The 23,207-nt window shown below is 41.4% G+C and overlaps 1 protein-coding gene across 9 annotated transcripts in view; it reads right to left on the bottom strand.

The window, feature by feature from the left end:
* WNK2 (WNK lysine deficient protein kinase 2) overlaps positions 1–23,207 on the bottom strand; it is a 116,320-nt gene that overhangs the window by 29,648 nt on the left and 63,465 nt on the right. For 8 of the 9 annotated variants that reach the window (XR_014506316.1, XM_083420219.1, XM_083420220.1 and 5 more), the window contains 13 exons: positions 21,649–22,200; positions 18,154–18,459; positions 17,485–17,534; positions 15,731–15,896; positions 15,409–15,525; positions 14,143–14,310; positions 13,916–13,961; positions 12,469–12,585; positions 10,476–11,512; positions 7,519–7,591; positions 4,803–4,858; positions 3,668–4,284; positions 1,016–1,230 (listed from right to left, as the gene is read on the bottom strand). Coding sequence is in view for 8 of the 9 variants with exons in the window: in XM_083420219.1 (XP_083276345.1) it covers positions 1,016–1,230; positions 3,668–4,284; positions 4,803–4,858; positions 7,519–7,591; positions 10,476–11,512; positions 12,469–12,585; positions 13,916–13,961; positions 14,143–14,310; positions 15,409–15,525; positions 15,731–15,896; positions 17,485–17,534; positions 18,154–18,459; positions 21,649–22,200 (3,520 nt within the window). In the remaining variant the exon portion in view is untranslated. Of the gene's footprint in view, positions 1–1,015; positions 1,231–3,667; positions 4,285–4,802; positions 4,859–7,518; positions 7,592–10,475; positions 11,513–12,468; positions 12,586–13,915; positions 13,962–14,142; positions 14,311–15,408; positions 15,526–15,730; positions 15,897–17,484; positions 17,535–18,153; positions 18,460–19,966; positions 19,979–21,648; positions 22,201–23,207 lie in introns of all 9 variants that reach the window. The other variant, XM_083420217.1, reaches the window with a different exon arrangement.

Raw genomic sequence — 23,207 nt, 5'->3', positions numbered from 1 at the left:
ATTGTCCCATTCTCTGGAGAATAGAGATTAGGGAGAAAAGATGGTCTTCACCTATCAAGCCAAACCTCTTTCATCTGTATTCAATAAAGTTGTGGCCTGTTTCGATCCAAACCCAGTCTTAGTGGTCTTTTATTTATCTGAGGTTGAGGACTGGGGAGCACCATGCCTGGACCCGCAACTACTGAAATTAATGCACATAATGTGGTCATGTTCATTCATTTCAGTGGGTCTATTCTGCGTAAAAATTAGTTGAATACCACCCAACAGAAACAAAAAGCAACTAAATCATAAAACAGTCTGTAGGGTTTTTAAGTGCATTATGAGAATTAGGGTGGTCCCCCCCCCCCATTTTATTTTATTGCAAAAAATGGTGTTTTGCTATTACTATTACTGATGTTAATATAAATATATCCTATATAGGTACAGCCACATGTGGAGGAACTTGAATGTCATGCTTCTTCCGTGCATGCCACCCTCCACATGCCTACTAATGGCTTGGTGTGCCAAGAGGAAGAAAGACATAAGCAGAACTCTGTCGGGCCTGGTGCTTCCCCAATACTGAGCTGGATCATGCTCAGACCACAAAAACTAAGCTGCAACCAGGCAGAAGAATACCATTTTCTAATCAAGACACAGTCTTATACCTAGAAATAAGGTTTTACAAATGTTTCCGTATGCTGTTGCTGCGGTGGTGTTTAATGTTGCTTCAGTGCTGGATTTACATGTTAATTTACTCAACAGGAAAATGTGCTAAAGGTCAATCTAAGTAAATCCATTTTAACAGGCCTTCGTTTGTTCTGGGGTCAAATAGTGCAAATGTAAAAAAACCCCAAACCACTGCCTTACAAAAGAAGTCCTCAATTTGAAATCTTGAGTCTCTCTGCGAGAACAATGCAAATGTAAAATTGACACAGATGCTTTTCACTACACATCATGTGCACTTCATAAACATGTGGCAGCAAAAGGATAGCACTGGTAAAGCTACTCATAGGAGAAAGTTATCTGATGTACGTACTTGTACTGGATGTTGTTGTTTTGAGCTGTTGAACAACAGGATTTATTAATTTCCCAGTTTTTAATTTGCTCTTGCTGGTTCTTCGTCGACGGCCAGTTGGCGGGGCAGAATGAAGGAACCCAATATTTGGTGGTAAAGGCTTCCCCAGCCGGATGTACAGGGCTTCTATTTCTTTCTTCTGCTGAGTCTGCAGCTCAGTAATTTCTTTCATGTGTCTGAAGAACAGAAACAGGTTGTTACATCAAATTCAAAGCGCTGCTTAGATGTGTGTGTTGGAAAAGGTTCAGAAAAGCACCACGAAAATAATCAAGGGGATGGAGCAACTCCCCTATGAAGAAAGGTTGCAGTGCTTGGGAACTTTTTAGTTTAGAGAAAAGGTGAATAAGAGGTGACCTGAAAAGACATTTATAAAATGATGCAGAAAGCACATACAGAAAGGTCTTCCTCCCTCTCTCATAACACTGAAACTCATGGACCACTGATGAAGCTGAATGTTGGAAGATTCAGGACAGAGAAAATAAATGACTTCTTCACGCGGCGCAGAGCTGAACTATGGGACTCACTCCAACAGGAGGCAGTGATGGTCACCAAGCTGGATGGTTCTGAAAGAGGATTAGAGAGGTTTAAGTAGGAGAAGGCTATGGGATGCTACTAGCCATGATGGCTATGCTCTGCCTCCACAGTTGGAGGCAGCAATGATTTTGAATACTTGTTGCTGGAAACCACAGGAGGGGCGAGTGCTTGGATCCTGCCTGCAGATTTCCCACAGGCTTCTGTTTGGCAGCTGTAAGAACAGGATTCTGCGCTAGATGGGTCATTTGCCTGATCCAGAAGGCTGTGTGCATGTGTGTGCACGCGCACACACATAAAAGACACACACACACACACACACACACAGAGACAGCATATGTCTAATATATAATTTGTACATACTATCCACATTAGGATCACAGGCAGTCTTTTTCATGCACACTGCCTGGGATATATCCCAAACTCTGAGTTAAACAAATATTTCAGTAGAAAACCATTCATATAATACCACCTGGGACACACACATAAAATCCTGTGTAGGAAAAGAAAAAGAGGCATGACCATGAAGGCTATTAAAAGTTAATAATGAAAAGCTTGTGCATGATGCAGGAGTGGACAGGAAGCCAGTGCAGAGCTTTAAAAAGGAATGACACATAAGAAGAGCAATGAAAAGGGTGAATTATTTTGAAAGAGTGTGGAATAGAGGTGAGGGGACCAAGTTAAGAAAATGGAAAACCAAACAGGAGAAGGTTGCAGTAGTCATGATAAGAAATGGCGACGGATTGGCTGGAGGTGCACTGGTCCAGGATGCCAGGATTGAACAACTAACTGAATAGTCCTGGTTGCTCCTCCTTTTCTGAGGCTGTAGGCAACCCAAACAGGGTGGTAGTGGTAGCAACTACAGAATAGTAAAACCCAGCTGGCAGCACTGCAGGGCTGTTGGGCAGCTGTTGGACAAGAAATAGGTGTGCAAGGCTTTCCTGAGCATCCTCCCTTTCTCCACAAGGAAATTACTAGTGATTTGGGTGAAAGTAGCATTAGTGAAATGCTGAAGGTGGCCACTGTTGGGAGAAAGGGTGGTGTAGAAATTAAGTAATTAAATAAATGTAATGTAATGTGATCAACAGCAGAGTTGGAGGAAACAAAGTAAGAAGGAAGCTGAAATATGCAAAAAGGAGAAGTTAAAGGTCAGAAGAGAAATTGGAGAGGGAGACTGGGATATGAAATAGGGTGAGCAGAAGGGGAGGAGTTAGAGGAAAGGCATAGGTTGATACTGTGACGGAAAGGAGGAGAAATGACAGGCTATGTGGTTTTAGAAGAGGACAGGACCAAAGCTTCACATGAAGTTAGATGAGGGCAACAGAATAGTGAGAGAAAGAGGAACGGTTTTAGGGACATGTAGGAGAAGGGAGAGCTGGAAGATGCGTCCTGTTAATGGAAAGAAAAACTGTGTTTACTTTATATTAAGCTATCATCCACAAGTGTCATGGGTCATGATGACCTTGTTCCTTCTCAGATGTTCTGATATAGGCCTAGTTCTTACTGTGTCAGGACTCTACCACTTCAGACTAAGTGTATATAACATATAACAATTCTATCTTCAAGAATGGAAAAAACCTATAAAATAAAGAGAAGGGAAATAAGCTGCTCCAACTGAAGAACATAAACCAGAGCCTGCTAGACCAGCCACTGGGTCCACTCTCACAGTCGCCAACCAGATGCCCATGGGAAGTCTGCAAGCGGGACCTGAGCACAACAGCCCTCTCCTCTCCCGAATTCCAGCAACTGGTATTCAGAGGCATGCTGCCTCTTAACAATGGAGGTAGAACATAGGCATCAGTGTTAGCAGCCACTGACAGCCTCCATGTATTTGTCTAATCCTCCTTTGAAGCCATCCTTCAACCTCAGTCCTTCACCTTTAACCTTACGTGATGCCGTCCAGATACTTGAGTGCCAGCTCAGGAGAACTAGGCCAAAAGAAGGAAGTTGATTTACTTTGTAATATCAAGCAACTCCAACTTGTAATAAACGCACAGAAAAGAAACAGAAACTGATTAAATGCTGTAAAAATATCACAAACGCACAAAATGAACCAGGCATTCTGATGGAAATGAAACATACTTTTCCCTCAGGTGCTGCAATTCTTTCTTCATGTCTGCATCTTCAAACTCTGAGTCATTGTCACTGCTCACATATGATGATTGTGAATGGAAAGAAGTTATGTTGATGGTTGGGATTTTTGATCCATGACCATTAGGAGAATCAAGGCCTTGTGAACTGGACTTTCCAGACTTTTGCAGAAAAGATGAGGTCTTTTTCACGTAGTCATTTCCTGCACTACTGCTCTGTGGTGATGGTGGAGCTGCAGATGGTTTCCTCTGAAGAGATTCATCACCAGAATCACTAGAATCCTGACCACAAAGTACATCGATAGAGGATGCTGTCTGCACACGCCGCAAAGAAGTCTTCATATCAGGGCTAGAAGGTTGATCATCTAGATAAACATCTGGTGGCGCAGAGTATCTCAAGGAATGCACAGGTGGTAAAGTTAACTCATCCTGTGTACTGACCACTGAAAATCTGCCAATAGTTTTTGCTGGTGTGCTGTCGTGTGTTTCAGCTTGTTTCTCACTACAGCTCGAGTCCACAGAGTCATCCTTTTCAGATTTACTTTTCTCTTCAAGTAATGGCACAGTATTCTCCTTTTCACTCCTCTTAGAAGCATCTTTCTGAGCAACCTGAAGTAACATACAAGAACACAGTCTAGTGGGAGAACATGGGTTGTATCTAATGCTGCTGTTACACCTGTGTAACGGGCTTCCACTTATGCAATGGAACTTCCCTTTCCTCTTCCCTCGCCAGCCTACCACACACCCTCAAAATCTGCTCAATGATTGGGGACCCTCTGAATCAGATCTGTGGGTGCAGAGAAAGGGTGAGTGGCAGAAAAAGGGTGAGTAGCTTGTGCAGCGCTTGTGCAGCACATTATGTCACCAGCCCTAGTTTTGATGACTACACCAGAACATGGAAAGCTGCCTTGTGGTGTGCCGGATCATTTGTCAATTTCTGTATACTGATGGCAGCAACTCAGGGTATCTAGCAGGAGTCTTTTCCAACCCTATCTTGATATGGGAGAGATTGAATTTGGGACTTCTTGTATGTAAAGCAGGTGCTCTAACACCAAGTGCTGTAAGAATGAGATGAAAATGTAGAAAGGAAAACAATAATACACAGGTAAATTGTAAGTTCAGAATACCTGAGGGAGTCCTGATGGTGTGCCAACAGAAGCAGAAGTAATGATTGCAGCTTGTCCTGTTTAATGCATTGGAAACAAAAATGGACACACATATGAGCAGACATATTTTTTTAAAAAAGCACACACAACGCACACATAGCTTAATGGTATCGTGCATAGATGTTGCACAAGGCTGAAATCCCGGTGTCAATGGGTCATAGCAATGTGCAAGATTACAGCTCATGTCTATAGAACACCATGTAAATTATGATGGCAGATGCAAGTTTTGAAAGCATCCCAACATTCATGATGTAAGACTATAAGAAGAGCCTGCTGGCTCATCTGATCCAGCATTCTGTTGACACAAGTGACCAACCAGATGCCTGTGGGAAATCTGCAAGCAAGACCTAAGCACAGGAGCTCTCTCCCCCACCTTTGAATATTCTGACAGAAGTTCAGTTTAATGAACTGGGCATTTCCACATTTCTCTGTAGAATTGAATGAAAAAGGTTAAGAAGGCTTTAATGGAAAGAATTGGATGTTTATCTGCACGCAAGGGATATGCTTAGCAGCTCTGATAAGCCTTTTCCTTATAAAATCTTTTACACCCTATATTTTGGCCCTTAAAAGGGCTCCCTGGGCAGCACAACTGAATATATGTGATAAAGGAATGAGATCATAGCTGCTTGCCCTACCCACAGTGAGTACATGATCAGCCCCAGTGCCTGATCTGTGGGTGTTTGATTTGCAATAGAGCTTACACATAAAAACATCGAACATGTGTAAGCTTGAATTGTAGGCTTGATTCCAATACTATATGTGCGATAATTGTCCTTGCCTTTTCATGCATTCACCCTATGGAAGCAAGGTCTAAAGGAAGGAGATGTGCCCATGGTGGGTGAGTTTAATACATGTAGCTCCTCAGCAGATCAGGCTGCATCTACACATTTTACATCCTCCCAGTCCGTGACAAATTACTTTCAGTATTCTAGATTTCAAAATATGAGGGTGGACTGACTTTGAACACAATAGGTATATATGTTCAAACCTCCACCTTTTGCATCTAGGCTATAGCATCCAGTTCATACGGGGAAAGTTATGCAGATCACAGATGGTCATGCAGTCTGCACATGCGACCTCCGGCCACATTAAGAAGGGTCAGAGGTATATATTTACACAGGTCAGGTTATTTGGCAACTGGAAATATCAATCAGATTCTGCATAAAGATATCTATGATTTTTTCCTTAAACCTTTTCTTTGCTATTGTGACAGGTTGATATTGGCTGTTGTTGTTGTTGTTGATGATGATGATGATTTTTTTGCCCTGGATTAATAACACTTGTATAATGCTTGCCTCTTTTTAAAACATAATTATATTTGAAAGAATAAAGGTGCAATCTTAATCCATGATACTTGAAGGGATTAGGAGCTAGGGGGTTTCTCATCAGCAGGCAGGGGATAGGATCTCTGCCTCTGCAGAGGCCTGAGCTATAGCTGCAGAAAGCATGGCAGAGTCAATACTACCACTGATGGTATTCCTACCAGCAATAGCTGAAACGGGATGAAACAGCAGCATGTTGGGGGCAGAGTTGGTCTGGCCAAGAATCTGCTGGAGCCTAAGGGGTCCAGCTGCCAGAGATCTGGTACAGCAAAAAAGGGGAGGGGATTAAGTTCCCCTCTACCTTCTGCCTTGACCTGTGCAAGTGGCAAGGTTTCTAATGTGCCAGTAGTTCTGCTGTTCTATTCACCCTGTTGCTCCCAGAAAGGAGTTAGGATGCTCAAGAATGCATTTCAGTTACTAGCAAGAAAAACATTTCTCCATTTGCTTGAGATTCTGCATGGCGAAATATCAGTCAATATCTTTCAGATTCTAATTGGTACTAAAACAAAACCCTTTAAAAGGCACTCAGATATCTACAAAAACACCCAATGTGATTTTTTATTAAAAGCCATGACTTCCTTCTCATAAATAAATAAATAAATAAATAGGAGGTAGGATGAGTGCACTCCTCAGTATATTTGGAAATACTTTTCCCTACCTTCTGTCTGTGTGTAGAAAAAGACTTGTATAGCAGCTAGATCTATGCCAAAGTTGAATAGGGTGTATATACCGTATTTTTTGCTCTATAAGACTCACTTTTTCCCTCCTAAAAAGTAAGGGGAAATGTGTGTGCGTCTTATGGAGTGAATGCAGGCTGTGCAGCTATCCCAGAAGCCAGAACAGCAAGAGGGATCACTGCTTTCGCTGCGCAGTGATCCCTCTTGTTGTTCTGGCTTCTGAGATTCAGAATATTTTTTTTCATGTTTTCCTCCTCCAAAAACTAGGTGCGTCTTATGGTCTGGCGCATCTTATAGAGCAAAAAATACGGTGTATATATATATATATATATAATATAATGTTTATCGGCCAAGGCCATGTGGTCAAATTAATGTGATCTCATTCACACATTACATGTTGGAGCAAGTATTATCCAAACTGGGTTTAAATGTACCATATTTTGTATCATATGTTAAAAATTTAGATATATTATAACATATCCTTATGCATAACTAGTAAGTAGTTACATATGAATAAAGGCAAATATTTAAGTTTCTGATGTAGTTGCTGAAGCTATATCTGAAGGAACATTCCCAACTGCACATAATTTGATTCCTAGAATTGTTGCCAGTCATTGACGTTAGTTGGTCTGAAGGGTATCTATTAGGAAGAATAGACATTAAATTCACTGATGCTACCTGCTCTGCTTGTTGATCCATGATTTATTTCTGAGGGCTGGATGCTGGTAGAAGTAACTTCTGCTTTTCTCACCTTTAATAAAAGGACCATAATACAAATTAACCTTTCAAAAGAAAGCAGAATGTTTGATTTACATAGAAATATGTATGCATTGTCTCTCAAGCTTATTTCATATTTATCCTAAAACAGGTATATCACACATCAGTAACCTGCTTTCTTCCATTTTCCAGGTTCCATGTTAGTCTTTCTTAGATAGCTGAATCTGGGGGTCGTGGATCCTGTCTGATGCCCTGCTGGTGGCTAGGGCCATGGCACGACCCCCAGTGACATCAGGGGAAGCTTTCAGTTGTATTTGCATCAACAAGCTCCTCCCACTGTTTGTTAACCTTCAAATGACTCCCCACTGAGTTGGGTGGAGTCATATATTGATTGTTTGATCCAATGCCTAAGCCAATACCACTTACATGCTGTAACCAATAAAGCTGTGGCCTTATTTAGCCCATTAACCTAAAATACATGTGTCCTTGTGTCTTATTTATCCCTAAGTGGGTGGTGGGTTCTCGACTCACAAACACCAATTCATTAAATTCCAGTGTTTGAGTCATAAGTATGACATAATATGTGTGGAGTGTTAAGGTGTATGTTGCAATTTTTAGTAAATTCTGGGGGAATCTAGTTACGATTATGAAATCATCCATACGCCAAGGATAATCAATTGAATTTGTTATTCGCCTTTGGCCCACCCCTGATTAACGCCTTATAAAGAAGGTAGGCATTTCATGTGGTTATGGCACCCAGGAGGTGCCAGACTGCACTAATAGGGCACTATCAGCCAAAGTTGGTAGTGTGCCAAATCCTGGTTAAAGAGTGTAGGGACTAGCAAATGGCTAAAGCACATCTCTCTCATGGAACTAAGGCCTTTACCCTTAGCTGAATGAACCCATACACTGGAGAAAAGTTTCATAGGGTGGGATTCAACTAAGTATGCAATAGTGTGGATGTAATAATGAATTGTGTGAATAGTGTGGATGTAATAATGAAACTGCGGGAGGCAGTGGAAGACAGGAGTGCCTGGCGTGCTCTGGTCCATGGGGTCACGAAGAGTCGGACACGACTGAACGACTAAACAACAACAACAATAATGAATTCACAGAGCTAAAATTCAACATGTGTTCATGCTGCTGGGCAAAATAACATCACAACTGATATTAGGGTGGGCCCTATTAGGCTTTTGGCAGTTCAGGATCCCAACATGTAAATGGATTTTTTTGACAACTCAGCTCCATGTAGCTTTCATTTAAAAAACAAAAATCTGTTCACTTGTTAAAGGTAAAGGTAAAGGGACCCCTGACCATCAGGTCCAGTCGTGACCAACTCTGGGGTTGTGGCGCTCATCTCGCTTTATTGGCCGAGGGAGCCGGTGTACAGCTTCCAGGTCATGTGGCCAGCATGACTAAGCCGCTTCTGGCAAACCAGAGCAGCACATGGAAATGCCGTTTACCTTCCCACTGGAGTGGTACCTATTTATCTACTTGCACTTTGACATGCTTTCGAACTGCTATGTTGACAGGAGCAGGGATCGAGCAACAGGAGCTCACCCTGTCATGGGGATTTGAACCGCCGACCTTCTGATCGACAAGTCCTAGGCTCTGTGGTTTAACCCACAGCGCCACCCATGTCCCACACTTGTTACTTTGCCCCAAATTCTTTCCAGGGTGAGATTAGGAGCAGATGTCAGATTTGTGCACACCTCTCCTACTTCTATCACTACAGGAAGAAGTTAATAAATGTACTGATAAATGTGTTTATCGGAACAGGAAATCTTTCTTGGGAAATAGAACCCACTAGAAAGGGGCAAAAGATATTGCAGAGTCAATATCTACATGCAGACTTCTTCATTAGACTTGGGAAGAAGGAAGAGCACAGAATTCCTACCTTGATCTCACCTTTGGCAAAATCCTATACAGTGGTGCCTTGCAAGACGAAAAGAATCCGTTCCGCGAGTCTCTTCGTCTAGCGGTTTTTTCGTCTTGCGAAGCAAGCCCATTAGCGGATTAGCGGATTAGCGCTATTAGCGGTTTAGCGGCTATTAAAGGTTTAAGGGATTAGCTGCTAAAAGGCTATTAGCAGCTTAGTGCCTTAGAAAAAGGGGGTGGGGAGTGGAAAAAAAACCCAGGAATCGCAAGACATTTTCGTCTTGCGAAGCAAGCCCATAGGAAATTCGTTTTGCGAAGCACCTCCAAAATGGAAAACCCTTTCATCTAGCGGGTTTTCCGTCTTGCGAGGCATTCGTCTTGCGGGGCACCACTGTACATCAAATAATGAGCAGCCAGCCAAATGAGAGAAATAAGGCTATGAATGCAGTATACCTTATTTTCATTCTCATATTCCAATAAACAATCTCTTAGTTAAAAAAAATGTTAAGTTTAAAATAAGGCTTGGTTTCACCAATGTTCAGAAAGTAAGGGCCAATGGTAACAACACATTAGAATTTATTTTGATCATGGGCACCAGATTTTTCTCTCTGTGCATAGAACATTTTGAGTGGAGGAGGAAGTAAACTTTACTTTAAAAAAAAAATAAGAGGACTTTGTACTATCTTGGTAGTTAGACCTCAAGTAGCCTGAAACACAATGCACCTCTCTCAAATGACAAGTTTGGTTTTTGTCTCTTAAGGATAATGACAGTGAGTTTGCAATGTTTGATGAAGGCATGTATTGTACACCACAAAGAAAGAATATTTTTAAAATTTGCACCAATAACTGAGAACCATGTATTTGCTTTGTGAAGCAGACCACACAGCATAACAAGTGCAATAGTTTGAAAAAGGCTACCATCGGCTCTTCGTTTCTGAATTCTGGTTTACAAAGCCCATAAACTGCAGCACTCTTAGCAGAGGTTTGCATGATTTCTGTGTCAGTGGTACCACAGGCACCACAGCCACAGGTTGACTTGCCAGAACAGGAGACGTGGTGAGTTCAGGTTGATCCTCAGCTGACGTAACATCCATGCCAGCTGCAGGAACTTTCAGGTCCAACACAAGCGCAGGCAAAGGTGCCAAGTTAAATTCACCATCTCCTTGGTCTATAGGTACAAAGCTGTCCGGTGTTGCTGCAGATGCAGAAGATGTCGGGACATACTCCTGGTAGAGCAAGTTGCGCAGCTTCTCATCCAGACTCTTTATTGTGTTGTCAGCAAAATCAACTCTCGGTGGCCCTTCACCGTCTGATTCTACAGCACAAGGCGGCTGAGGCCCGCTAACTGCAAGGCCAGTGGATGATGAGGGCTGGGACTGGGCTTGTAACTGGGATGTAGCTGCTGATGAGTGAGGGGGACTTGAAAGCTGAGGTGCTGCTAGAATCAGAGGATCGGGGACAGCAGACACAGGAACTGCCTGGCTTGCAAAAGAAGGAGGCATCTGACTAGGCTGACTGCTGTCTGGCAAGTTGGGGATTTGTGTTGGAGGCTGGTGTTCCAAAATAGTCGCATCAGAGACAGCAGGGAGTGGGCAGGCTTCTGCTGCCTGTGCAGGAACAGTCTGGATCGGCTCTGGCAGCCCAGCAGTCCCCTGTTCAGCCTCTGTCTCAGAGACACACGGGTTTTCATCTATTCGTTGGAGTGCCTGCAATGGGGGATTGAGAGGAAGCTGAGCCTCAGGACGTTCTTCGAGTGAAGTTGCACTGGGGGCAGCAGGTGTACCAGGCTGACTGGATGCAACAGGCTGTTGTTGCGGAGGGTACTCTGGTTGGCCTGTGTTGTCAGCAACCTGTTCTGGAGCACATGGAGCCGTCACTGGGGGTGTTGCAGTGGATGTTTCTGGCTGGACCTGTGGAAGGGAGGTTGGTGCTGCAGTGGAGACTTGTGTCGGAGGAGCAGGAGTTGCTTTGGGGCTGTCCGTGGCGCTCCTTTGACCTGAAAGCTGCTGATGGGCTGTGTTTGTGGGTTTGTCTGTTGCTGTAGAGCTCTGCTGCTGATCATCCGACTGTTCCACATCTGTAAATAACAGAAAAGGAAACCCTGAGTTCAGAGAATGGCACTTCCGTTTGTAGCCTCAAATGGAGCCTCAAACATATGACCAGAAATGTAAGAGCAGAATGATAAAACGCTTTAAACAGCTGAAGTGCTCTACTTGTATTAAAGCAGTTTTAAAACAGATACTTTTCTGTATGTAAACAAGAATATTGTGCACATTTTGTTTTACATCTACAGCTAAAACGTGATCATAACGACAGGCTACTCTTGCTTACTATAACAGCTATATATAGCAATTTTTCTAATGCAAGATGTATTGCCTTTTATTGGCTATTAGTAGTAATGATGCACTGCCCCATTTCAACCAACTGGAAAATTGAGATTAATAACAAGGTGGTGCATGCATTACAGAGTCTTTAAAATTCATTTATGTGACAGGAACTTCAATTACATCTACGCATGTAAAACAAAAAGGATCAAGTTCAGTGTTCATAAATGCGTACTCTTTTGTAGCAAGGTTTTGACACTAATTTGCCTCTAACTTGTTCCGCTTGCCCTTGGCTATTCCAATTCTCTTGAGTAATGAATGATTGAAATAAATGCCTTTTCCGGGGAAAGCTAATTGCTACTTTAAAGCTAGGGGACCCACACATTTGTGGATGGCTTCTGCATGCAGCTGCCTCTGCATTATTGATTGTGGCCCATCAAACCCTGGTGACAAAAGAAATGAAAATCCTGAAGATGGTATCTTGAACAAATCCAAATATATTTTTATTGGCCACGTAGTTAGTTTTAAATGCTTTCCTGCTATTTCTTTTCACTTTCCCATGTGTTTCCTTTTTGAAAAATAGTAAATGAGTTTTTAAAAGGTAGCGAGTTTTCTATCTTATGCTATGATTTTTGTGTAACTGCCTGGAAGGACAGGAACATATAGGAATTCTATGATTTGTTCTTAAATCTTTAAAGTTCTCAAGTACCTGGAGCGTCGGCCTGTTTTGCACTTTGAGGAGCTGATGAAGTGAATTCTGGTGCTTCAGCCGCTGGATTTTCCACAACAGGACAAATGATAAACCACCGCTTTCCTGTATGCAGAACTAATCACAAAAGGAGGGTTGGAAAGGTCACTATTTCTATATCAAACACGGGCAAGAGGCTGATATTGCTCAAATGAAATCAGCACATCATGCAAAAGATACACTGTCTTTAATTTCAAGAAGAAATTCAAAAAACAATAATGCAGGACTACCACATTTAAATATGATGCTGCCACAAGGCTGATGGAAATAATGAAGTCTAGAGCAATGGCTACCGTCATGCTTGCAGCCTAACCCTAGACATGTTTCTTCAAGAACAGGGATGGGCAAACATGCCAATATCAGTTTCTCCCAATTTCTTATCCATCTTAAATTCAGTTCTCCACATTTCCATAGGAGTTTGATTTTTTTTTCTTTAAAAAAGTCATCATGAAAATTCATTAGTAAGTTTCTCCTAATATACACATTTTTGTACAGAGTTCTGTGGAATATGCGCAGAGCAATTTCCCCTGATATATTGCATTTTTATGCACATTTCATTGTAGTATATGCATTTTTGTAAACATTATTGGACTGGAGAACTGAATTGCAAAATTTGGAAAAGTCTGAATTCTGATGGATGGCAGTGTTTCGGTTCATATATTTTTTCAGAAAGGTCTGAGCAAGGTAGGTTCACTTTTAAATGCAAACAGAACTGAATTTCCCTGCCATCCCTACTCAGAAATAAATCTCACCGTGTGCCAGTAATTGTGCACAGAAACACAGTGTTGCATTCAGAACATGACAAGATTGGGTTCATTAATTTCAGCAGGCTTACTCTGAACAAAATTTAGAATAGCACCCATAATAAGTGAATTGAAAGCTAGAAGCAATCTTTGCAGGATTTTGAGGCTTAGTTATGTTTTAGATTTCATCTTCTGCCAAAACCTGTAGACTACCAGAAAGCCACAGTTAATATGCTTACACTTATCTTTTATGTCTGCAGTAGTGCATATATGCACATGTAGAGACAAACCTCTTTTGAGGTGGAAAGGTATCCTAAAGGATGGAAGTGTCACTAGCACAGTGCTACTATGATATTCATAACTGATTTGCCAACGTAAGTAAGTGTCAGGAAGAAACATTACTTGCAATAGGGAGAACAATCAGTCAGTGCTCATTTCCCTTTAATGTGATGGTGCCATCTAGCAAGACTAATAGCAGTTGGAAGACTGTTCCCCCGTGACACTAATCAGACTTAAGCTTGGGGCTTGCTCTGTAGAATGTTTAGTGGCTGGGCTGATGAACTCTAAAAATAGATAATTGTCAGTGATATCCAATATAGATTAATTGCTTTACAGGGTTTTTTAGGGGGGCGGGTTGACACATATAATCATAGAAACACTTTTACCATTCTGTTGGTACACTGGCATTCTTGCCTGGGATTGCCGATTCACCTATTTAAAATGAAAAAGACCATTAGTAGTCTGCAGGCATTTATCTGTGGTTGAAAGTTATGCTTAATGAAATAAGCAAAAAATATTATACTATCACATAGTTCTTTTAATGGAAGCTGTTGAAGACAATTAGAGTAGACTTTCATCTACCTTTGGTGGGTTGGGTTTTTTTTAGCAATACCTCATTGTTTTCCATCCTGCAGGTGTCTTGCTGAGGGCTTGCACCCTGATCAGAACTTCGTTCCCCTTCTGTATCTTCACTAAGCATATCTTCTGCTTTGTCAATTATTTCTTTCAGTTGCTCTATAAATATCTCTTTCTCAGTAGGCAATATAAATTCGTTTTCTACCTATAGGGATACACAGATAGATATATATTTATTTTTTTAAACTGCATTCTCTCTAGTGTTTGCTCTGTAGTAACTTCATAACAAGTAACTGTATGGCCAATTTAAATCTTTTAAATATAGCATGCAGTGGAAAGAAGTTCCACATATATGGAACTGGGTGTGTATGAACCGTAGTTTATGCTTTACATTTGAAATGAATGAATCTTTTCCCTGGCCAGCAGAGCTGAGCAAAGCTACAGAAATTATTCATTGCTCTTATGTAACTGACCTATCTTGATTAAGCAGTAAATGAATGCATTAGCGCATGAGAGGCATTTCAAAATATGCACAAGCTTCAAGGACAAGTTGATGGGACACTGGGAACTTTCAACTTGCCCTGCTTATGCCAGAGTGATTAAGGATAGCATATTGAATATCTCTGAGCCAAATTAGCAGCAGTATTCATGAACACCTGAAGCATCTGTTGCACATATGCAACAGCAATAAATTGTGACTAGCATGTATGAAGACCAGAGTAGTACCTCTCATCCCACATGGCACACTGACTTCCTAAACAGTAAAGAGAAGAGTGCAAAAGTGGGTCACTCATAGGGAGGTAAAAAACATCCCCTCTTACTATTAGCCTGTGTGTATAGACTAAGTCTAGCTTCCCCCCCCCTGCTTACCAGGCATCAACACAGAGACCCCTTTTTCTTTTATTCTTCTTCTGGGAGGATGAGCACACTGCAGAGCAAAGCATCAGCTTGCAGCCATCAGCCACCTTTGCTTCTTAAGAACTCCTCTGGGTCCATATGGGTCCCAGGGTCAATTTGAAGAGGCCAGTCCTTTGCTTTGACATGATCCCAGCCAACTCAGAAGGTTTAAAGAAGAAGTTAAAAATAGGAGGGGTAGGGAGCCTTGGCATGTGGTTTCTATGGGTGCCAGGGTGTCTATCAGCACCATACTGGGCACCAAACACACATCCAGAAATGGGATGCTAAACAGAAATCAGGCTGCGTCTCAATAGCTCCCTTCTGAATGATCAGAAATACTTTTCTGTGGCTGTACAAAGAAGGCTGTGGCATCAATTCAGCTAATGAATCTAAAGAAAGATCTTACCATGTAAGTAGCAATTTCTTCTGGTGCATCGCCATCTAAATCAAACTTAAATGTAACCATTTTGTGATTGTGTGTTTCTAGCTGGCATTCCACCATCTTATCCCCTGTGTTGCATACCTATAAAAAGAATCAATAATTATTTCTAACACTCCCAAAGGAGCCCAGGGTGGCAAAAACATCTCATTCATAAATATTCTGTCATCAAAGTAATTCTCCCAACCAGAAATTTCAGGGTTGCCAGGAATAGTATCTTTTACCCATGCGTGGGTAGAACAGGAATATAAATATATAAGTAAGTCTTAAGCAAATGTAGCTGACTTACATTTAAAATTGTCAGTTTGGGCCTGTTGGATTTTTCCTGGCGTGAACGAGTACGTGTTGATTTCTTATGCTTCTTGGAAGATTTTCCTTCTTGTTTACTACTTCCACTTGTTCCTTCAAAACTGTCACTCATCTCTTTACCAGAAGCCACATCAGGACTCATGTAACTTTGCAATAAGGAGTAAAATGAAGACAGAAGACAAATAGTATGAACATGAAGCATTCTTTTAAAAGCTCCCCCTCAAAATCAGCACAAACTCTTCAGAACATGCCTTTTTGCAAGAGATCAAAGGTCCAGCTCATTAGGTATTCCATCTCTAATGCCGCCAGCAAGATTTTTACTATGAATTTTAACTGCCATGTTCACTGACAGATCTATCCATCAATGTGTCTAAATTTAGTATTTCTTTTTATTTGTCCAGAACCTACTGAGAAGCAGTACTCACTTGGTGACCTACTGGCAAACTACATTTGGCTTGGAGGGTCCCAAGCTATGCATTGGTAGAAGAGGATATTTCTAAATAAAATATAAGATTCTGTGCTTCCTTTTTCATCCAGGCTTTGATTGCACAGAATTTGCTCAAATCAAAGTCCCTCATATCAAATTAGGAAACAGACATCAGATGGACAACTATTTCTTTCAGCTGTTTAAATGAATTTACATTTTTAAGTAAAAATATCCTCATGCTCTTCTCACAGTGTACCTTGGGAAACATAATGATTAAGAACAACAACAAAACTGAAGATTTTGGGGGGGTCTGGAACAGTGTTTTTAAAATGGTGTTCTGATGAGATGATCAATAGTGGAAGACAAGTTGTCCAAAATACAATTTCTCCACTATTAGTAAATGTTTCTGTGGTACACATCAGCACAGTCTTGGGAACTGCAGCAGCAGGGGTGTTGCTAGCCCCATGCTTGGTGTTTCGCAGGGGTTCTTTGGCTTCGTGTGCCTGTTTCTCTGGTGTAACAAGAATACACAAACCAAGGATGTAAATGACAGGCTTCTTTTTCCCCCAGTCCAGAGAGAGGGGAAAAATAAGTGCTTTTCCAGTCCTAGGCTCCTTGCTAGCCCCTGTTGTTTGGGAACAGCTAAGCATAGGGCCAGCAAAATGCTTCTTTCTCTAACCAGGAGTGGGGGGTGGGTGGGAGAAAGAAGCCTGCATTTTAAATACAGTGGTACCTCGGGTTACATACGCTTCAGGTTACAGACTCTGCTAACCCAGAAATAGTGCTTCAGGTTAAGAACTTTGCTTCAGGATAAGAACAGAAATCATGCCCTGGCGCCGCGGCGGCAGTAGGAGGCCCCATTAGCTAAAGTGGTGCTTCAGGTTAAGAACAGTTTCAGGTTAAGAACAGACCTCCGGAACAAATTAAGTACTTAACCCGAGGTACCACTGTATTCGCTTTGGCTGCATGTGCCTGTTCCCAGCAGGATTTAACCCCAGCTGTTGAGTAGAGGTTAATTCCTGCTTAGTTTGGCTGTGTGCACCTTCTGGAAACAGGCACCCACACCCAATGCAGAACTGAACCCTCATCCTCCCACCTATCAGGTGACATCACAAGGGATGTAGGATGATTGACAGGCTTGGGAAAATGGGTTTGTGGGCCAAACTGGACTCCTGAGTGGACAAAGATTGGCCCGCAAGTCGGAGGTTCTCCACCCCTGCCCTAGAAAACGTTTCAAATCCTCTTGTGTAGACATGATAACAGTTAATGATTGGTATGCCACTGTACTAGACAAATGGTGAGGATACCTTTCACAGCTCTGTGATAGTGACTGCTGCTTTTCCATTATTCCATGCTCCTAAAATGGAAAGAAGAAACAGTTTTTTCACCAGAGGCATGCTTCAAAATTAATATTTGTGTGCAAATCCAGCCACGGCTAGCACTTGTAATTCCCATTGATTTCAATGGCCAACTCTGTGCCAGCATAGCAAACAATCTCTGAGGACACCCTCTCTTTGAGGAAATTACTAGTCATAATGCCTTTGAAGCTGTTCCCCCCTATGGAGCAGCATCATGTGCTAGCACTGATATCAGATGAATCAGCTGGTAATATCCGCAGTGGCAAGTTTCAGCCAAAGACTAACAAAAGACCAATCTTTAAAATGCAGGACACTTTATATTATTATCACTATGCTATTGTGGTGGGAAACTGAATAAAGAAGCATTAGTTTATGGAAAGGAAGGTACTCAGAAAGCTGTGGAATGAATATAAATATGAAGAATGAAGATTTTGAATTATTTCTTTTAAAGAACTTATAAATGTCATTGAGAGGAGGATCATAAAAAATTCACAGGAGGTGAATTGATTTTAGGAGACTCTACCCTGGCAATTGAGAAAACAGCTCATTCAACTAGACCAATGAATTTTATGATAGTTAACAGCACTAAGGATTCCTTAGCAAAAAAACAAGTACTACCTCTTGAGAAGATTCTGTAGCCTGTGGCATAACTGGGCATGAAGTTTGGACCTGCTGGCCCAGAGGCTGGTGATTATCTGGCTGAGGCGGCAGATAACCAGTAGACTGGAGAGGCAGCCCATGATCTATAGGCATTGCTGCATTTGATGGAGCAATGGTGCTTTGTGGAAGACCTTCTGGACCAATACAGGGTTGCAATGCTTCAGGCTGCAACTGCAGTGGTGGTGACATAACTGCAGAAGGCTGCACTGGCAATGCAGGCATCTGGGTCCCAATATCCACAGTATACTGAGGGTGTCCAATAATCTGTTGCAACATAGCACACACCTGTTAGTAACATCAATTCCATTTATGATATTAATAATTCACATAGCTAAACTCATAACTGTTTTAAATAAAAAAAAAACCTTTTTAATACAAATCATTGCACTGTAGTGTGATGAAACCATACTTAAGTGCTTTTTGTTTTGAAAAACAAAGGAAGGAAGGAAGGAAGGAAGGAAGGAAGGAAGGAAGGAAGGAAGGCCCATTCAGACAAACAGTGACTTATCATATGCAACAACTCACCACTTAGATCTGAAAATTTTCAGCACACCACTGCAGATTACTAAAGGGAGTTGTGAGTTAAATCACCAGATCTGCATGGCAAGTTGCTGCACATGAATGCTTTATTTTATGAAGCAGCTTCTAAGAGCCCATACACATGTCTATTTCACCACACAGCTAAACCTCAGATCTATTCACACCTTCCTTACAACTTGTCAGGATGATAAAGATTACCAACTTATCCCGTGGTGAGAGAGCTCACATCAGGGAAGTTTAGTTGTATGTACAAGGTGAGAGTGGTTGCATTTCAGACAATCACAACATCGTTATTTCTGTGAAATGGAGCTCAGTTCAAGAGTTAGGAACTGGATCAAGTCATAATGTCTAAATGCTGGATGTAGATTTTTTAATATAAAACTAGGGTCCCCCCCCAATCAACAAAATAAGCATAATGTCACATCTTTACACATTGCTGACACTATACCTTTGTTTGCACGTAACACTAAGCCAAATCACGCCTCAGAATGAGTGAGCAAACTGCAGGCTTCCAGAGAGAAGTTATTTAGCAAAGCGCAACAACAAAATTGCTGGAGAGCAAAGAATTCGACACAATCTCTGCTCCACGAGCCCACACGTTTCCGTGTTTGCACTAAACCATGGTTTAGCACGTGGTGGTGGGAAAAACAGACTTCTGTTTCCTTGCACCTATTAATTTGGTTATTGCATTTGAAAACCACTTCAAATGTTTGGGGCAGAAAACAGAAACATAATGCCACTTATTCCACAAATCCCCTGTGTGGTATATGTGATGGTCTCTAGAGCAGCTTCAGATGAAATGGATTCTTCCAAGTTCTAAATCTAAAGGATGAGTTCTACTAATGCTTGTGTTATGCAACAGGTATTCTGCGCCAATTCCAGTCATTTTGTCATGAAAATCATGTGTTCAGGCCTTATATTACTGAATCCCACATAGTTAAAGAAGCAAACACCTCAAAGTGTTTGCGCTAAAGAGACTCACTGAAATGAGTGTTTAAGATTGGGCTGCAAGCCCTTTCTTTGTGTACAAATGACCTATGATTTACAGAATTATAAAATTGTAGAGTTGGAAGGGACCCCAGGGCCATCTAGTCCAACCCCTTGCAATGCAGTAACAAAAGGGAAGTTCTCCATAACAGCACTGAGTATGGGCACATCATTATGCATATATTTCTCCTTGGTACAAGAAGCTAGAACTGTGCAAGTTTCAAATGACTGAATCAAGCTTTACCTGAGCAGGAAGCTGAAGCAGGGATGGGATACAGAAGAGAGACACAATAGAAGAGGCAGCAGCAGCAAAGGAAAGCACAGAAGACAGAGAAAGTCACTTTTAGTACTATTAATGTGCCTTATAATCGATGTTTGTGTGCGTTTTATATGTAGTGTGTGTTGTGACGCCAAGACAGAAAGAAAAAAAATAGCCTGCATTGTTAGCATTCACTGCACATAGTTTTAAAGTAGTTTAAATTTAATATAAAGGGATGTTGTCAAGTTTACATAATTGTTTCATTTTGGGTGAAAATGAACAATGCTTCCTTGAAAGGAACATGTGGACACAACAGTCCAGTACAGCAGTTCTTTCACAATCTCCATGCGCTGGGGAAAGATGAGGAAAGCCTATATTTTTGATCCATTTTAAAAGACTGGCTTCTAGGCAATGCTAGCTCTGCTTGGAGTAGGCCTGCTGAAATCAATGGACTTCTCCTGTCTGTGGCTCTACTCTGAGTAGGACGAGTTATTGGCTACAACTCATTACAGTTAAATTACAGCCAAGGGAGTTCCAAGATTTCTAAATCTGAAGACAGAAACTAAGTGATCAGTGCAAGTGAAATAGAGACAATCTGGGATGCCAATTTTTTCACATTCCCATGGCAAGACATAAAACATAAACATCTTCTGGTCAAGGCTCCTCATCATGTACCACAAGTCTCCTTTGAGAACAAATAAGGAATCATGAATCTAAGTCAAAACTGATAGATGTTTATCAGTATGTGACAGGCAATGCTTAAAGAGCTACCAGGCCTGGTGCAACTATTATGGAATCCAATGGGAGTAATACCATTGGTTCAGTGGAGGGTAGGTGGGAATCACATGAACTTAAGTTCTTCACAAACAATCTATGTGTACCAAATATATGGCTGAAGACAGAAACTTAGATACAGTAAAGCTGAAGATACAGAACAATAGGTTGAGATGAAATGTTATGAATTTTAAGAAGGTGGACGATAATGATAAAATGCAATGGCTTCTTATAAAATTCCCATTTTTATCATTCTTAAGCAGTCTTCATTCTCATTATAATCTCATTTCTGCTCAAATTGTGGTTAATATTCTTTAATTCTATATTCTGTTATAAACTTGTTTTATTAAGAGACTCCTATTTTCGTCTCCGGTAAATGCTAAAGCCATAGGTTGCACTTCAGTGACCCTAAAAATCTGCAGTTGCAACAATGCAGAATAATATTTGTTACTATTATCTATAAATATCCTCAAAATAATATTTCTGAAATTAGTCCCGAGTAAAAATCCCTCTGTTGAAGAACAGTCTGCTTTTAAAGCAATTTTGGTGGTATATAAGCAAAATTATAAATGAATTAAATCTAAGTAGATCTGTGTAGATCACCTACTTATTTATTTCTTAATTGCAAAAGCAACATTTTCTTCACTGTTGATTGGACACTTGATGCATGTCCATCAACTATCATTTGCCAGCCACTTGCTATATTCTACTTTCCATCACCCTAAGACTTTTATTAAACAAATTCCTTTTCCAAAGTGACTGGTTTTCTGGTTCTACCTCCGCAGGGCAAATTCCCCTATTTGCTTTGATAATGAAACAGGCTACAGAACTGTTACTTAAGAGTGATACTCCTATGTTCTAGTACCGAGAAAGTCCAATGTCAAACAGATTACCTGATTACCAGCCCCAGATGCAGACATAGTCTGTTCTGAAGGATGAATTATGCTTGGTTGAAGTGACTGAGGAAGTGGAGGCAGCTGCTGTTGCTGCTGTTGTGAAACTGCTTGCATGTTCTGGGTGTGATGGGGAGAGGGAAGAACTTCGTTCTGAATTATCTGCTGGAGGGTAGCCTGGTACATCTGCTGCTGGGAGAGCTGGGCTACTGCATGATGTGCTGGCAAAGCTGACACTCCTGGTGGAGCTACAGCGAGTAATGGTACTGGAGCAGCCGACATATTTGGCACAATTGTTTGGCAGGGCAAGACCAAGGAAGCCACAGAAGTATGAGGAAGGTTGACGGCTTGCATGGGCAGGGCAGGGGAATTTGATGTCAGTGGCAGAGCAGGGTTCATGGGGAAGCTTGGTAAAATCACAGCTGGAGGAAAATACTGAGAAGGAGCAGGTATAGGGGGCGCATTTGCAGCAGGTATATCAGACAAGTTTGGAGGGTGGCTATCAAGTCCTGCCAGAGGAGTAACTGCAGGAATGACGGGAAACTGAGGAATCTGAAAAAAAATATAATATTACGTGAATTGCAAAGAGCGTTCCAGGCTGGCACATTTGCCTTACTAATATGATAAGTACGATGAATAGTGATTTCCGCCCATTTTCTTGGTGTACGCAGAGAGCAAGCAAGATTGATTTTAGAACAAACAGAGAAGAAGACTTGAAAGCAACTGCGTGTTAATCTGAGCAGTTCAAAATTATTGCAAAGGAAACTTACTAATCATGCAGCAATCTATTAATAATCACTCGTTCTATGTACCTGCACTAGAAACATCTTTGGGCAGGTGTTTTGCACATCTCCCACACACAGGTTCTAAATACCACTGCCCTGATTCAGAGTTTTTCTATACACATGTGTAAAGTGTGTGTGTATATATATGTGTGTGTGTATGTGTATATATATATGTGCATAATATATACATACTCTAGTGTATATGTAAATATGTATACTATACATACAGTATACATGGAGCTCCTATTTTCAACAGGCTTTCTTGTTCAGTTCAGCAGAGTGCCATGCTACACATAGAGACTCTTGTAACTTGAAGTGAAGGGAGAATTTCCTGACCCGAGCCAGCCCAGGCATTAGGCAGGGTGAGGCCCCACCACCTCCACCAGCATCATCAGCACCAATTTCAGGCAAGATCACATCCATTTTGGGCAATACCTCACTAAAAATTGGTGATCTTGCCTGAAATCAGGGTTGATGGCGGTGGTGCTTTTCTGCCAGCAGGGCGGAACTTCCAGTTTTGCCTTAAGCAGTGAAAAACGACACAACACCCCTGATTCTGCCCATATTGAAGTTTCTGCAAGTCACTGCAATGTTACAGCTAAGTCAGGGCAAACTTATTTTGTTCTGCATGCAGCTTAATGTTTTCCACAAATCAAAATACTGCAGTGTTTCTCAAACTAGAAGTCTGTGCAAGGGTTTGCATGTTGTATCGGTAGAAGACCTGCAAGTGTTAAAATTCAGCATTTTCCAAAGTGAGGATTGGAAATCCACTAG

Source organism: Podarcis tiliguerta (assembly GCF_965153285.1).
Source record: "Podarcis tiliguerta genome assembly, chromosome: 2".
In the NCBI taxonomy this organism is placed as follows: domain Eukaryota; kingdom Metazoa; phylum Chordata; class Lepidosauria; order Squamata; family Lacertidae; genus Podarcis; species Podarcis tiliguerta.
Note: the sequence above shows the minus strand (reverse complement) of the source record. Positions and strands in the feature narration are given on the sequence as shown.